General features: G+C 40.2%; 2 protein-coding genes across 6 annotated transcripts in view; both read right to left on the bottom strand.

Moving 5' to 3' along the window:
* Positions 1-95: 95 nt before the first annotated feature.
* Positions 96-12,358, bottom strand: golm2 (golgi membrane protein 2). Of its 4 annotated transcripts, none has more exons than XM_087173915.1 (10): positions 11,269-12,358; positions 7,114-7,168; positions 6,803-6,905; positions 6,356-6,446; positions 5,943-6,066; positions 5,592-5,672; positions 4,834-5,112; positions 4,217-4,354; positions 2,260-2,427; positions 96-1,136 (listed from the first exon to the last, which is right to left on the bottom strand). In XM_087173915.1, the coding sequence occupies exons 1-10, from the start codon at positions 11,593-11,595 to the stop codon at positions 1,060-1,062; spliced, it is 1,443 nt and encodes a 480-aa protein (XP_087030041.1). In that variant the 5' UTR covers positions 11,596-12,358; the 3' UTR covers positions 96-1,059. The 4 variants fall into 4 exon arrangements, with proteins under 4 accessions (XP_087030041.1, XP_023261745.1, XP_087030042.1 ...); XM_023405977.2 differs by having other exon boundaries at positions 5,592-5,675; positions 11,269-12,357; XM_087173916.1 differs by lacking the exon at positions 2,260-2,427 and having other exon boundaries at positions 11,269-12,357.
* A 1,040-nt stretch (positions 12,359-13,398) lies between these two features.
* The window catches only part of entrep2 (endosomal transmembrane epsin interactor 2), an 84,821-nt gene continuing 80,476 nt past the window's right edge, over positions 13,399-17,743 (bottom strand). For both annotated transcript variants that reach the window (XM_087173914.1, XM_023405974.2), the window contains exons 8-12: positions 17,059-17,137; positions 16,176-16,958; positions 15,678-15,749; positions 14,817-15,139; positions 13,399-14,233 (exon numbers count right to left, since the gene is read on the bottom strand). In XM_087173914.1, the coding sequence (XP_087030040.1) occupies positions 14,030-14,233; positions 14,817-15,139; positions 15,678-15,749; positions 16,176-16,958; positions 17,059-17,137 (1,461 nt within the window). In that variant the 3' untranslated portion in view covers positions 13,399-14,029. The remainder of the gene's footprint in view (positions 14,234-14,816; positions 15,140-15,677; positions 15,750-16,175; positions 16,959-17,058; positions 17,138-17,743) is intronic.

Below are 17,743 nucleotides of genomic sequence, written 5' to 3'. Positions count from 1 at the left end.
TTTTAACATTGAAAAGTTGGGTCACCAGAGTAATCCATTCACCACTATCGTTTTTACATCTACATTGACTCTAAAGCATTATCACAACTGACAAGTGACATGAAGCATCACCTTTAATAAAATTAAATTACATTCAATCTGCCTTTCCATGAGAAATCAATTTTCCGGGCTGCACAAACACAACTGATTTCATGTTAACGGATTTTCCGAAAGGTGAGGAATTGGGTTTCCTCAGTACAAATGGTAACAGTTCAACTACATTATGTACAAGAGACCTCATTAATGGAAGCATGTGTACAGTATGTCAGTTCCATGTGCTTAGTTCATCTTTGCACACTGTGGAGGATCCTAACATTGCTCTAAGTATTGCTTAAGCATCAGTATTTTGCTCAATTTGATTATTAATAAAAATGTTTTAAATGCATGCAATGGCATCATTAAGAAAAAAAACAATGAGGAGCACTTTTTAGTGTCTGTCATAAAGAAAAGAAATTGATTTAATAGGCCATAAGAAGAGTCCTTGGCATTTGTAATGTATTCCCATTCCTGTAAACAAAAAAAAAAAGGTTTTCCATGTAAGAGTCCCAAAACAACGTTGGAAAGACAGAATGCCGAAATAGTGTCTTTGATAAACATCTCGAGTGAAGAGTTTGTTTATATGAAGCAACAGCAATCTGAAAAGAAAAGTAGCAAAAACAAAACACCTTGGAGTTCAGATGTGGGTCAACAGAGCGTATTTGGACCACTCTGTTATGAACTGAGGCAGTTATCAAATAACAAATCTCAACAGTCAATGTACAGTATATCATCTCTACTCCCTTGGAACCATTAGCAAATCAAGAGCAGCTCAGGACAATGCCATGATATTTTTTTCCTTTGTATTTTGTTGTTATTCAGAATTAATTCATTAGTTGCAATGTCTGTTCAGTCCATGACATTGAGGATGCACCATATAAATTCTTAAACATACTGATGTTCAAACTATTTCTCAAGAAAGACCTTGGCTGTAGAGGAAGGTCTGAATATTTTTTTATGAGTTACGGCTGTACAAGTTCCAATTCAAAGAATGTCAATGGCTTGATGTCTTTTTCCATAATCCACAGCCCGATCTCCCTGCATGTCCCGATCGTCATCATCTGGAAAAAAAGAAAGCGACACAAAAATTAGAGGTTAAATAGGAGATAATACCCAATGAAGTGCTGCAAACATACTCCATTACCACATAACTTATATTATTGTATAATGTTATTGCATATGAATGAATATTTTGGATATGATTCTGCACAGCTGGATTCCAGGTTAAACTACTGACTCTCAGCCTTAGTATGGGCCCTTTTTGTACATAGTTCTCCTGATTTAGCAACAATGTATTTATGTAGAAGAAATTTATTGAGAGGATACATATAATTTTGGAAGGAAATATTTCCTACAATCTACAATATTATCTTTGTTGTCGGTCACTGCAATCCTATACGTTTTTTTAAAAAATCATACACTATACAAACTGAACAGTTAAAACTCATAATAAATAAAAATGACAAATCTTTACCATACTCTTATCACCGGGCAGACAGACTGATATTGTTTTTGTTTTCTTTTTTAGATGGACAAAAACAAAAATAGCTCTCTCCAAATGCAGTATTGTTGAACTCTAATCAATTATTGAAATTCTAATCTAATAGGTAATCAGATATTCATGGCAGGAAACAATCACAGCAAAGAAAAAAAAAAAAAAACCACTCCAGCATGCATTTCAATATATCAAGGAGAACACAGACACATTCACGAACACAGTGAGCTATATTTATCTACTGGTCTAGATGTGGGTCAGATTTTTGGTGGGCACAGACAGGTGTTATAGCTAAAAAGAAGCACAGGCAGGAGAGAAGAAAATACTAGATGGCAACTGATTTACTCTCACAGAACCGTAAGTTCCTGGGTCAAGTTTTCACTTTATAGGAGAACTGGGTGCCAAGATTGTTATTGTGTCTATACAAACAAAATGCATAACACAATTCAGTCACTCAACCTGAACTGCATATATAGCAGTCCTGCTTTGACCCTAAAGGTGTTCATAATAATTCTTGAATATCTATAGTTTATGATGGATTCAAGGACCAAACTCAGGGTACTGTGAGCTACTGTAACTCTTGGGACAAATGCAAGGGGCGGCAGCAGGACAGGGGTGGAGGGAAGGAGCAAGGGAGGAATGGTGGATACACATCTGAACAGGCAGTCCAGTCCCCGGGCCTGGCTCACCTTGAACGTCTTCCTCCCCACCATCACCATCCTCTTCCTCATTGTAGGCCAGCTCAGCCTGCTTGTCGGCCTCATACTCACCCACGTTCCCATCATCCCCATTGTAGTCCGCTAGCTTAGAGCCGTGTTGCGGATCTACTGGGGACTCGTTCTCATCAAAGAACCGGCCTGCAGGAGGCAGAGAAGGGCCTCATCAGGAAGGGAGGGAAGCGGAGGCAGTTGAAGGGAGACAGGGAGGAATGGGTGGAATACTGCATAATGAATGCATGAAGGAATAGGTGATCGCATGGAGAGTATGATTGAAGATAAGGAAGATGAGGTGAATGGATACACAGTGGCAGAAAGTCAATCATGGACTTGAAAGCGGAGACTGAAAACAAATGGGGTTCCCTTGTAATGAGGGCGTGTTAAAAGTGTGGAAAGCACTGAGCACCAATTGAGTTACTGGTTTAGTCATCTGTACAATGCAATCAATCAACAGAATACAATAGCCCTGGGGTAAATCCTATCATATGTTTACTTTTTGTTGGTACTGTGAGGAGTGTCGATTCAACTCAGGGGTATTTATAAGGTCACAGATACAGTAAGTGTGGTGTTTTATTGAACTGCATTATATACAAAAAGTGTTTCAAACATGTTGTCCACCTCTATGAACATATGTGATGAAGACAGATTATTACAAACAGCTGCAGCTTCAGATACAGAAGCCTGTTTGGAATGGCCATTCAACTTTGAATGTTGGAAGAGGATGACTGTCTTTCTATATGCTATAAACCAATAGTCAATATGTATAAGATGCTTTTTACTGTCTTTTTTACTGGATATTGTGGATATGAACAAGTCACAGTGGAACAGTGATGTATTTTCCAACCTTGCAATTTCCAATATTTTTCCTTGTTTCAACTGCTTTAAGATTGAACAGTGAGCATTTCGTTATTACAGCTGATCATATTGGAGACAATTAAATTGAACTAGCACCAACAGGGCAATTCAAAATGACTTTAGAGTGTTCTAAAATTGCCAATCAGAAAAACTGATTATAAAATATGTACAATGTATAAATAAACTTCACTCAAATAGCATTTTTACTGCCTGATCTATAATAGCTGCCTGGTATCTATCACACAAACGTCTGCAGCAGCTTATGTTCGTGTGTAGCACCGCACAGATTTGAGATGGCACAGTTGATCGCGACAGGACTGGGTGGGACTCGAGTTGCACTGAGCCAGACAGTATCTTCAGACTGCTCATGCCTAGTAACTACCAGACACTGCCAAAAATGAGACATCTGGTGGGTGTCGGGTGTTAATTTACCATAAAAGGATGCAAGTATGAAGGGATCATTGGAAAGATTAGAGGAAAAATAAAATGAAGACGTGAACTGAATACAGTGAGAATTTTCAGCAGCAGGACTGCAGAGGGTGAGATGGATGTGTAAGGGAGATGAAAGAACAGAACATTTGAAAACAGGGAGAAAATGCAGCAGAGCAGAGCAGAAGCCAGGCAGCAGGAAAGGATCATCTGGGAGCCAGGTGTGTGTCATTTGTCTCCTCTCCTCTGCAACTGAGCCTTCTCTCTACCCCTTGACAGTGTTCCTACCCATATTCAGACAAGACTTACATTCAAACACATACTCACAAATTCTAACTTTCATGAAAATGTGTTAAGTATAAGTACAGGTGTCACCAGTTAGCAATGGGCAAAATTCACAAAGATGGCACAACACCAAATTGCGTTTTACTCTCTGCGTTGACACATTACAGAGAGCTGGGAGGCAGCAGCTAAGCACAAAGGCAGAGCTAACAAGAAGAGCTGTGATTATGCTTCTTGGTTATTTTCTCCCATCCCTTCAAAAACAATCACAAGTCAATGAGTTAATAAAGAAATGCACCCCCTCTGACCACTACCAGCCTTGCCAATTACAGTATTCCCTTTGTCAGAGTGTGGAGGAACTCACTTTGGCGGTGGTGTACTGGCTCTGCAGGGACTTGGTCTTTGGCGTGGTGAGGCTGGATGGGGTTGGGCACCTGGGCAGGGTTGGGGGGCAGAGGAATCCCCTTCAAGTGTTCACTGTCACCCTTGACGTTATCTGGAGCTGACATTAACAAAGAGACTTAGGTGCGGTTGTATATATGATAAATCAAATATCAAAGATCAAAATGAGCAAACCGCCCCCTCACCTGCTATGACTAAATCTCCTGAGTTACAACATGACTGTACTTCACAATAAAAGGCAAATCAATGACTGTTAAACACTCTTAACTATTCATGTCATATCCATGAAGCTCAGTGTGGTAAACCTACGTTTGTTCTTTAATACAGGACCTGAAGTTTTGAAAGATGTTACACATGACTGAGAAACTCATTGAAAACTATAGACAATAGATAACAGTTTGCTGCTTCACCTAACTAAAGATTCTGTCAATGAAAGAAACATAATTGAAAGCATTAAATCAGTAAAGCTATATTTCAATGAATTTTGAGAACTAATTATCCCATACCTAAAAGCTCAAAAGACAGACTATTATATCTATTATAATTATTATAGTTATATGGATGTGGTGCATTCTTTACCTCGAAGTTGTCTTTGCTGTTCTCCCAGCTCGTCTGCCTTGATACCTGCCTTGTTGTCTTCTTCAAACACTATTGGCTTGTCTGCCAGTTTGATGATGGCCGGAGGTGCAACCACTGCTGCTCGGCCCTCCACTCTGTCCTGCTGTAGCCTGGGCTGGTCCAGGGACAGGCCCTGGCCCCCCGGGCCATCAGCTGCCCCGACTCCAGGTCCAGCACCAGCTCCCACAACCACATCAGGGGCCTCGTCATGTTTCTGAGTGATGGCTGGTTTCTTCAAGGCTGTAAATAAATGGAGTGACAAAGTGAGAAAGCAAGTCCAAGTGAGTCCATTTTGGTGACTTTGTGTTTTATTTGCCACAAGGACAGAATTACTGTAGGCACCTGAAGCCACAACCTAAGAAAAGCTGTTCAGTGACATATAAGAGAGACCCTGACACAGCTTTCAGAACAATACTAATTGATTGTGAGTCACATCTATATTTCGTTTGGCCAATTATTTTTCTCTGGTGTTGGTTTAAATTTCTAAGTTTTCAACCAGTTAAATTTTGTGTTTGTACACATGGGGGTTCACTTCTCTCATCAGTGTCTCTTTATAATTCCCTAACCCAGTCGCAGGTTAAAATTCATTAGGCAGCAAATTTGTATGAGTCTTTATCTAAAACCTAATTGGCCAATACACTGGGATTGCGATTACTGTTTAATTTAACATTGTATGTCAACATAAAAATTGCTCTTGAAATTTTAGGTCCACTACTTACCGAATTGCACATCATCGATTTTTCCCACCTCACTGTCTTCAATACCAGGCATGCCAGCATCACTGCCAGGCTTACCCATCTCTTCTGTAACAGAGCAGAAGGAATGTCACTTAGCTGATAGGTTGACATTAAAATTGTCTGAAGAGTAATGACATAAACAGGAACATACGCAGGAAACAAAAAGACTAATTACCATGTAAATTACATTTGTGCAAGATTTATATGAGCATTTGTTGCATGTGTATTTTCTCCTAGTAATTAAATACTGCATTTACTGTGTAAGCACATAGCAAGAGAGGAAAAACAGTCAAGACGTACAGGCCTTGGTTGACTTGATCACATCCACTCTACCTTTTAAATCTGCAGTGTTGTGTCGGTGAGTTGCCACTGTATGGCGCTCTCCAACCATCTCCACACCAGGTGCTCTATCTGCATGTCTACCTGCCACTACACCCTTTTGGCCGTCCAATACACTCTGCAGAATTGTCAAAGGTGAATCAGAAAAAGAAGGATATGGAAAATAGAAAAAAGAAAACAGTGTAATGAAGAGGAGAGGTTTAACATGAACAGAAACAGAGGAGAATTAATTGAGGTTAGCTGCTACCATCATAACATTTGTGTGGAAAATGTGAGAGTAGTGAATACATGCTACAGTTCTGAATAAATGCAATGTGTACCAAAGGCATAGGGCTCCTTAGACACAACCTTTCACCATTTACCTAAGAGCCACAAGAATGTTCACTATTGTGTTTGTCAAAACTAACCTGTCTTAGCTTTGATGCTTCTTCCTCCAGGGTCTTTTTTGATTCTTCATACTCGTCTTTCAGTTGTGCAATCTGACGTCCACACTGTAAACTAGTTAACACATATTCCTCCTAAGTTCCACCCACATTATCTACGATTTTCTTTTCTCACCAGACTATAAAATATGTGATTTGTGCAAACAGGCAAAAAATTAATTCTTGAAAAACTGCAATAGTGAGAGCTATAACTAAAATCTTTAAACCTCCTAGTAAAAATTAAATATACGTGAGATTAGATCAGACAAAGAAATAAGAAATAAAGATAACCAATGACCTAATATCACCTGATTATAGTGGAGATACAACTGAAAAAACAAAAACTGTCATAATAATGGGTAATTTAAGATGTATAAATTCACATATTAAGAAGTGACTTCATGTCCCTGTTCATCATGTCAATTAACATACCTCTCATACTCCAGTTTTCTTTCCAATGTAGTGCTATTTTTCTTCACTTCTCTTAGCTGCTCCTCCTGTTTCATGAACTCCTGCTTCAGCTCCTTTAGCTGCTCTGTTTGCCACAACACAAGCATGCACCCCCATCACACACACACACAAAAGAAAAAATATTGGAGAGGTTTAATTTTTGTCTGTTAAAAGCACAACATTTAATTACCTGATAAGTGAGAGACTTTCTATCGTTACAGATCCTCTATTGAGAGTTTTTGAAAGTGTGTCTTAGAGTGCCCCCTGCTGGCCACGCAAGGCTGACGTCCTACCTTTGAGCCTCTGGATTTCTGTCATTTGGGCAGTGACATCACCCTGCAGCTTCATCTGTACAGAAGAGCAGAAAACAAGGTTCAGGAATCATGAGCGAGAGCTGCAGAATGCTTTGACTTTTATATTGCTAAAACCAGTTCAATAAAGAGTTTGATGACTAACTGGTCAAACAGGATCTCTAATGTGTATGTCACCAGTAACACCAGGACGCCCAGGGGCAACAGGTTTGTCCTGTTTTCATGTGTAAGGAAGCTTCAAAGCACAAACAGATGGCACCCAGTGTGACATTTCATTTAGTTACTACTAGAAGACATTATGTTCCTGCCTATCAAAACCATTCATGTGGATTAGACGTTAAGCCAATGCCTCATTACAGATATCATGCCGGGAAATAAAGTTTTAGGATTTACATGGGAGATTGAAAAATGAAGTATCTCCCTAAACATTACTCCACAAGTGCCTTGGTAACACGCAGAAAAAATACCAGTACAGATAATGATAACTCATATATAGCTGGTTTATGTTTTCGACAGGCTTTTCTTTTCTTTAGCAGTTTACTTACCCTGAGTGACCAAGAAAACTGAAACCCCTGTACATCGGGATGCAATCCAATACTACAGCTCTGTAATAAACAGTGTGATGTGACACTCTACCTGCATCCCACTCTGATGCTCACTGTGATATTAATTTAATCTGTTGGCTGCTCTTTATTCTGTGTTTTATTAAAACACAGTGTTATGTACATAAACTCTTGAAGGGAGGGAGATGGGAGGGAAACTTGAACTTCAAAGTGAAGACCTAAATCATTTCCTGTAGGTTTGAATTGTGGCTGCTTTAAAGATGTAGTTTAAAAAAAAAAAAAAAAACAGCACCTGTGGTTATCTTTTACATTACAGTGGTGACAGGTTTTATAGCTCACAAAAAGTATTTAAAAGCCCACAAAAGCTTGCATCATCATTATGTTAAAAATCATTATTGTTTTATTAAAATACAGATGAAGATGTTTAGCCATATTTTGGCAAAACAATTACTGTTTTTTATATACTGCACAGCTGTGAAGTGAATTATGCCACATTAGGGGTTTGAGAGATTTCTATAGTTATACTTTATTCCTTTCCCAAAAGGTTGTCATCTTTGGAATCCACTGCGATTGTATAAGTTATAATTGACTGCAAGAGAAGACAGTGTGGAGAGAGTGGACAGGAAATACTGCATCACTGTCCAATGTGGTCAAAACTAAAGCTTCAACATGTCATACCCACACAGGCGGTTAAAGGCTTTCCCCTGCAGCCTGCTGAAAGTGGCTGTATAGACAATAACAGCGCCAGACTGTTTACAGAGTGCATGGGAACTATAGGCTTGTATGCTTCTTTCTTGAACCTAATGGGTACTAGACTATATATACTGTACTGTCTGGAAGCCATTTAAGACACCATTTCACCATGTCACCATTTACTCTGTATTGCAGGCCTCTCACTGTATCCAGCATGCGTCTGTTGAAATAGGGTTGGGCTGTTAACAAAAGAAAGGAGTGGAACAGCTGCTTTTCAACACATACCTTTATCTTGATATTGAAACAAGGAACCGGATACCAGAGTTACTATCAGTACACTCCACCATCTATACTCATTCAAAAAATAAAATCTCTACATTTTTTAAATATCCTCCACAAAGACAAACCATTTAGCTGCAAAGAGGGATTTTAGTGTAAAAAAAATGATGAATACAAACATGGAAGAAAAACAAATTGGTGAGTAAAATATGTCCGTCTGTAGAAGATTATACAGCTCTAGCATAGCAGGCAACTAAACAGAAGGCAAACTCTGATTTGATTTGGCCACTGAATATGGGATTTGGCTCACAAACACAGTGTGTGATGGTTGATGGTGTGTGTGAAGGAGACACGTTTTAAAATGGGAAATCGTTTGAAAAATTTCTCCATACGGCTGGCAGGATGATAAAAATGATTATAAATGGGCTAATCTATGACTTGTTTGCTGAGCATGCACACACATACATTTATGGCTCATTACAAGCAGTGTTATCTTTCTGTTCAATGAGTAACTACCTCCACGCAAATAGGTGATGTGTTGTAGTCAATGATAGCTTGTCAGCAAATGTTGTGCAAAACAAGAAATTGTTACTCAAGACCTTCTGCCAGCCTGATATTCCTGCAGATTACCTTGCAAATATGCTTGAGGATTTCTTGTAGAAGTAAGTTTGACAATTTACAATCTAACCTTGCTTGTGATGTCATAAAGTCATCTTCTCCTTCTAGTTAGGAAGTCAAGACTGGATGCAAATTACAGGAAAACGTCATCCTCATGTGTTGTCTAAATGTCTGCCAGGGCAACTGAATACACACCAATCAATGTTCAGAGGGTGCTTGGACACAAAAGGCACTGAATTGTTGGCTTGGCCACTGTGCAGGACAAAAGGTAGAAACGGCCTTGTGGAGCATACAGACAGGCTACTCTCAGTGAATACATAAAACCCACCAAATGTGTAAAAGTTCTGATTAAAGGAATCAATGAAATATCAATACAGTATAAGAAATATGAGTTAGGTTTGCTTTTCTTCGCAAATGCAAACGTGTCTTTTGTTTAGCCTAATAAGTAATAGAAGATAGGAATGTAGAGAAATGTGGGTTTTAAACAATTAAATTCAGACTAACAGAGGAAAGCAAAACAACCCAGCAAACGGAGTGATTTTTAGTTGACAAAAAAAATAATCAGGTGTGTGGAATGAATGTGGACCGCCTAAGCTCATCTCATAATTTAGAGGAGAGCGTCAAACCTATAATGTATAGAGCAAGAAGTAGGTAGGTGCTTAGATGCATAGGGACAGTGAAACGACACCATTACACCTTTTTCTTCATTACACCTACATGGATATTAAAGCACTTGAGAGGTGTGAGCTGTGAAAAATAGAAAAATACCGTGTTAGTGGGGCAGACTTCAGGTGAAAGCAGTGGAGAGGTGGATAAAATTGTGTGGATGAATGAGTTTCCAACCAAGTCTCAAGTCGCATTTGTCATCTGCCACTTGGTACCATAGACTACTCAAGACAATCCATTGTCCCATTCATAAAAACTCAATCATCTTGCTTCTGTCTCAGATAACTGAGCTAAGACCCTCCATCTATCATGAGTTATCCAGGTTTTTCAAGTATATGTTCCTTCTGATATAGAGTGGGGAGATTAGAGCAATAATGCAGATATCCTGAGTATTTATGATATTATGATTTAGGTTATTGTAATATTGTGACATGATGGAAATACTGTCTATTCCTAATTTCTTTACAGTTGTGCAATACTTAGCTAAAATTACCTGACTAGTTTAGTGAAATGAACAATGAACTTTCTTTGCCATTATATTCCCAATACTGTTAGCTTTCTTAGAGAACATGGCCCACACCCCTACATTAAATATTGTATGAGAGCTTTACGTAGTTTCTGCAGGGTTCACTAAGTTAAAGACTTTTTAGGACATTTTTAATACCACATAGAACATAACCTGTTTTTATGGTCATACCAGTCAAAGCATGAAAGTGATTATTTATCATAGTTCTAATGCACTAGTAAGTAACTCTACTTACAAATTTCTTTTCTAAGCACTTCCCAGTTGTATTTAACAATATCTTTTTATAATATAATTATTGAATCAATAAACATGTCCTGGACTTCGATAAGCAGCAGAAAATGGATGATGGATTATTCAATTAAAAATTAATTCATGTAAGGTCCACATATGAATATTACACAAAGGCAGAGGTCTGGAACAGTAATGCTTGAGATTTTTTCAGCCGGTCTTGCTAAAATCACATGCAAACACATTTTACAGCTTTTTGAAGAAACTGAATTTAGTATTTTCAAGATCTGGAGACACCTTGCATTACCCATAACACTACCCAATATACAGACAACTGAATCAAAAACTACTGTGATACTTGAATTTGCCATTGCCACCTTGCTTTGCCTGGGAATGGTTTGGTCAAAGAGCTTATACCAGTCTGTGAAAACTTTGGTTTCCTCGTATAGCATAAGGTGTACCCTCTGAGTATTTTCTTTGTGCTATATTTTAGTAAATACTGTACCAGTGATATTAAACTAAACTCCACCAGACACAGGTTGTGATCAAACATCGCCTCTGTACCTTTTCATCAGTGCACTTTTTGATGAGCGCCTCTCGGGCCTGCAGCTTGCCCTCCAGGACGCTGTAGTCTCCATCCTTCTGCTCGATCTGCTTCCTGTGCGTGTCCACCTGCACCATCAGCTCCGAGTTTCGCTTCTCCAGCCGGCTCCGCGCCGCGTCCGTGCGCTTCACCTGCGTCTGTACCTCCGCCAGCTCATCCAGCAAGCGGCCGTGCTTGTTGGACACTGTCCAGTAGTTGAAAGACAGTATGGCGATGATCACCATCAAGAAGATGAGGATGAAAGACGGGAGGCGGCCTCCCCGCCGGTTTGCACCAAACCCAACCATTTCCTCAAAGTATAACGTTACTTCGGATTGTTACCGCAACCTACAGAGCTCAGTGAGAGTATTCTCCCGGTGTAAAACACATCTGTCTACGTGACATGCCGTGTATATGCGGCAACCGCTCCGAAATGCAAACACTACACAGATTCACAGTCATGAATGTTCAAGACTTTCACATTTCTAGTGATCCTTACTCTCCTTCCTCCTTCCGCACACTAGGCATCTTCTCTGCAATTCGTCCTATGTCAGTAGATGAAATACGCCCGCAGGGACGTGGCCTAGCTCAGCTGGCAACGTTAAACACAGCAGACGAGACTAGACGTGGACAGTTGCACGGCTCCGTGGCACCGAGGACTGCAAATACAAATCACAAAGCTAGCTATAAAAAACGCTAGCCTCCAGCTACTCCTTTTCTTTTGGTGGCTCCCTGTGGGTCCTGTAGGACGCTGTTTATACTGAACCCTGGAGCTCCTTTAATCACAGAATACCCGTAAAAACAAGACCACTGATGATGTTAGCTCCAACTAACGTTACCATGTTCAGCTAACCACTTCTCACTAGCTAGCAACAGCAGATGCGAAAGCACAACCAGCAACGGTCAGACAAAAAAGTATCGTCTCTTCTTGCGTAGGGCGGATGTAATCTCTGTAATATAACTAACCAAAGTCTAACACAGATTAAGGTACAGGTTTGGTATTATAATGTCCACGAACCGCGGCACACCAAACGTGATTTCTGCGCTGTGTGAAACTACCTGCAATCAGTCTGCGCCATATCCGCTACTGAAGCGCAACAACATTTCAAAATAAAAGTGCAAATTGAGCATTCAGCAGCACAAAGAAAGTGTGGCTTTTTGCTTCTTGTTTCTAGCTTTGGTTGGCGCCTATGGGCAAGTTTGTAGACTGTATGCCAAATGTCTAAACTTAGATCTTAAATGATGGACGAAAACCAACGGCCTCACTGTGAAAACAATAAACCCATTTGAAAACATAACTTCAATATAGCGAATAGTGCCCTAAGGCCGGAAGCACGCGGCCGAATGGAAGAGCACTTTACAATTATAATGAAATCAGGGTCCTGATTTAATTACTTATTCATATTTGGGATATTAAATGTTGCGGGATAGTCTTGAAATAAAAGCCTACAAATGCATTATTACAACATTAATGAACAACAACATTAATTGAACATCCGTTCAAACCTGGTGCACATACCTTGCTTCTCATTAACAGGTTTCCCTTATGTGTTGCAAAAAGAAATGGCTTTTTAAATGGAAAAGCAGCACTACGAGTCTTTTTGGTGCCTATAGTCTAATACTGAAACTGAGCTTGTCTTCATACAATCTTATGCCATTTATTCTAAGATTACTAACGGTATGACTTTTTATTCTATTTTGAATAATTGTTAATACCTCTCCCCAAATTAATGCCAGTGGCTTAAACACATTCTGTGCATTGACTAACTGGTGCTGAATACCAATACCAGATAGGCCAATGCAACAAACAGATTAGGTAAGGACTACCTGGATTCTTTCCACTTCTGTAAATTACTTAGAAACTTACCTGTGAGTGAAATATATACAAATCCTTATTAATGCTCAAATTAGTTATAATTGGTATTGATCTTTCCAACCAACTTAAATTAACCCACTTAACATTACTCATGCTGCCTTTGCAACTTTGGTGTAGTTGCTGAAAGTTGACCAGCCTTGGTTGGGACCGGATGCTGACTAGATGATCGAAACACTTGCACACGGACACACATGATCCACAAACACTCATTGAAATGAGTACACAAACCACAGGATACAAACTCAGATTTTATTGTAACACTGATAAGAATTGTAACACAATGAGGTAAGTTAAATAATCCACATCTGTGATGTTTTTGAACCAGCGACACCACAAAATATTCAACACCTTATCAGTAACAGTTCCACAAAGTCTGCAAATAATGGCTAGTAATGCCCAGTCGGTTCTGTTCACAGTTTAATACAAACATATTTCTCTCTCTTTCTTATGAGGACAAGAGGAATACTGAAAACATAATCTCCTTTGTCTTTCAGTCACAGATTCAAACTTACCAGTTGTATATTTGTTTGTTGTTTTTTTTCAGAGATGAAACTCAGTAGAAAAGATCCCCTGAGGGAGAAACATTCTTTTGTTTTTCTGATGAGAAAGAAGCCACTACAGTCACTGGCAGGCTCAGTCTGAGTTTGCTACCATTTCTGCTGATGACTTGGCACGGTCTCACAGGGCACTAGGAGATGCAGCATGAGAATACTTCAGTTTGCCTATATTGCAGTCACACTGTACAAATAAATGATCTCCCAATGAAGAGTTATTAATTACTCTACAGACACCGCACAGCGTGTCTGCAACTCCAGCACCCTGAAATGCCCTCAGAGTTTTGACCCGAGTCCTTGCTGGAAGAGTGGTCAGAGAATAGTTTCTCTGCACTCAAGGCTTTGATCAGAGGAAGGGGAGTCCAGTGGGTTGGTGGAGGTGCTGGTTGTTTGTGGGAGGTGTTTTGGACGGCGCATGGAAGGGGACGGGGATGAACTCAAAGCGCCGCAGCTCTGGAGGTGAAGATCCTGGTAGTCTCGCTTCCTCGGACTACCTATGATGCGCTGGGTCATCACCTGGGCAGCAGAAAATTGCCAAGAATCAAAGAGAGACACATGTTGCCACTCATCTGTTTTCTTTTTTTTTTCATATCACTCATACAAGCTGAAATATTCCTTATTCAATCCAACTCCCAGATATGCAAAAATCCAGTTAAATGCATTTAGTTGTAATATGTCTAAGTGCCACACTTTGCTGCAGAACGATGTTAATCTAAAGGAGTGTGAAATATATCTCGCTGCTACTATAGCTTTGATCCTGTCATGATGCCATGCTGTTTTAATTTCCATAAAAGAAACTAGCTATACTGTGAATTTTAAATTCATAATCAGAAAAATATAGAAAGCTACAAGTGCACATCATCACCCTAACCACCTCAATTTACCAAATACAAGCTTTAGTTGTTAACAGCTATGTTATCCAATAATTGTGCAACATGCATGTTAACATGCTATTGTTGGTATGTCATGCGGCTCAAAGTACAGCATGTTTAGACACGTGAAAGCTGAGTCAAGTCTGACAATGCAGGCAGAACCAGCAGAAGGCTCACACTTTGCATTGAACTATCATGGGCTATTATATACTGTTTAATCCAGTTACCTGATCTATGACATTGGCACTGAAAATGGCCTCCTCCATGTGTTTCTCATCCGACTTGATGACGCACTTGATGTTGTTGACAACCTGCTGGACTTCAGGAGGTAGACTGCAGCTTGAATGCTCCAGGAACTTGGCCACCAATATCTTGGTGTCTTTGTACATCTTCAGGTCAGCCAGGGAGTGCGGGCGTTCATGGGACGAGTGTGTGTGCAGCGAGCGTGCTTTAAGGTGGATGTCAACTTTCCTGTCATCCTTCTGCTGCTTCCTGACACATAAGTGACTGGGTTTAGCTCCAACTGCCTCTGTTGAAATGTCTCTTGGCTCTGAAGATAAAACAGAGAAACACTGTCAAAACATTAAATTAATTAAATCACATACAGTTCAAGGCTAATGCCAGTGGAATTAGTACTTTAGTTAAAGTGAATTCACAGTTTTCGTGTCACTGATGTAGGCTAACACATTTTCATTATCAGCTCACTGTTGCAGCTCAGTTAAAATTGGCAAAGGAGTCTTTCCCCATATGAATGTCTGCATATCACATAGGCAGCTTTCCATAAGATAAGAAACACAGCTCTGTTTTCAGCTTTTTTTTCTTAAAGAAGCATTTTTTTTTGATAACCCAGCGGGGTTTTAAATGGTTTCTTTATGAAGCATGACAACTTTGCCTAACCCATTAATCCTCTATCTGAGGATTCAAAATCTTTAGTGATGATAAAATAAAAACTTTGCTAACTTAGCTCGTTATGTTGCCAGATGAACAGTTTGTCTTTGTAAAAATAGGATGTGATTGCTGTTCAGCAGCAGATGTGTAATATCTGATTACCTCCTCTTCACATAAATTCAAAATGTGTGTGTTTATACCTTGATCTGGTGATGTATGAGCTGAAGCTTCAGTATCAGGGTTATTTGCAGAGGCACAGCCATTATTTTCTCCTGCAGAGGGAGACAAAAACCAGCAAAGCAGGGAATAGCTGGTTACTGGTTAGTGATCCAATATTGCTGGTTGACAAAGGCTGTAGGACTCCCACTAATGATTCATTTCATTATCAGCTTGTCTTCCAGTTATTGTCTTGATAAATCAATTCTTTGTTTGGTTCATAAAATGTCAGAAAAAAGTGTAGGTTTTGAGAGTCAAGGTGATGTCTTCACATGTGTAATTTTCTCAGATTAACAGTCAAAAACTCTGTGATAGTCTATTAACAATCATACAAAACAGAGAAAAGGAGCAAATTCTCACATTGTAGAATCTGGAACAAAAGAATGGTTGGAGTTTATTGCTTTAAAAATGACTCAAAACAATGGATTAGTTGACTAATTGTTTAACCTTTAAACAACTGATCATTCTAGTCACACACTTACGTCCTGTTGTAGAGGAGCAGGAGATAGGGTCACTGGTGGAGCGGACAATGCGCGCCAGCTTGCGGTACCTCCTGGCTGCTCGGAGCACCCGAGGCCTCTCTGAGGGCGAGTAGCCACTTTGGACTGAGGTAGAGGGGGGTTGTGATGTAGAAGAGGGTGACCAAACACTGAAACACAGCCTGGGGCCACGTGGCCTGCTAGGTGGAGAAGGAGAAGGAGAAGGAGCCAAAGGGCTAATGGCTGAAGTTCCACCAGAGGAGGCCACAGAGGTGGGGGAACAAGGCTGAGGTGGTGGGGGGATACTGACAGGGAGCGTGAGCTTCCGGCTCATCATTCGTGCTTTAATGAGGGAGTGTGGCGACGCTTTAGGTGGCTCTTCTGGTAAATGTTTGGCTGATGCAAGCTCGTCACATATGTGCATTGCAGCCCTGAGTTCTTCACATGGGTGTGTGTTGTCTGTGGAATCCTCCTGGTCCAGATTGCTAAAATTTTCTGAGGACCAGTCAGGAGAGCGTTCCAGAGACTCCTGGGTGTGTGAAGACTCACTGTATCCAGTATCACTGGGGCGTGCATCCATGTTAGTCAGGCCACGACGCAAGCGGGAGGAGTCACGTGTACAAAGTTCCAGGCTGGTGCAGCTTCCATCAGTGGGGGCAGTGTGGAGTGTGCCATAGGGAGAAGAGTCAGAGCCCTGGACCTCCAGGGAACACAAGTCCTCTGAGGAGCAAGTCTGGTCCTGATCAGCCACCTCTGACACCATCAGTGATGCACTGTCCACCGAGGCTAAAAATAGGGGAGGGGGCATCATCAGTATGACTACTAGCAGACAAAAATATTGAACAATCCTCTGCAGTATTCACTGCAATGTTGCAACTGTCTTTACCCTGAGTGCTGAGACCTGCAGTGGTGTTTCTGTCGCATAAACTGGACTCAGTAGCCTGTTGCTCAATGCTGGTGGTAACCTGTAAAGAGGAAATTATTAGTTGAGATGCAGATCATAACAATAAAATGCTTTGACTAGAAAGAGAACATGGAGAGACATGTAGATCACACAGGATCCTTTGTATGGACTGTATTGCATAATAACAACTGTGTGGGACAGAACCTTCAATACCACTTCCTGGTCTGTAGAGGGCTCTGTAAGACCACAACACATTAACACAAATGTCTTAGTTTAAATAACAGGTGTACCAGGGGAGGAAGCTACTCCGTCATATAGAGTTCAATAAGAAACTCTAATTAGCTTCAATTATGTGCTTTTCAAGGTGCAGTGCATTACAAATATATGCTCATATAACATGGTTTGCCAAATCATATAGGGTCTTCTGCCTATTGTCTGTTCTCTCACTCAATCAATCGATCACTGCCCGCCTCCATTAGCTATTTACAGCTACCACTGCTTATCTATTCCAGGTGAGAAACTCATCTTCTGCTTCCTCTTGAAGGACACCATTCGAAATGGATGTGAATAGAACTATGGATTAAACAGGTATAATGGTTATAAGGGATTAAAAGCCTAAGGTGTTAAATGATTTTGGGAATATAACAGAAGATAAAAGAATTTGCTT

The sequence above is a fragment of the Seriola lalandi genome, unplaced genomic scaffold (genome assembly GCF_002814215.2).
Source record: "Seriola lalandi dorsalis isolate HSWRI2012SDOR001 ecotype SW California unplaced genomic scaffold, Sedor1 jcf7180002054291, whole genome shotgun sequence".
In the NCBI taxonomy this organism is placed as follows: Eukaryota; Metazoa; Chordata; class Actinopteri; order Carangiformes; family Carangidae; genus Seriola; species Seriola lalandi.
This window is presented reverse-complemented; position numbering and strand designations above follow the sequence as displayed.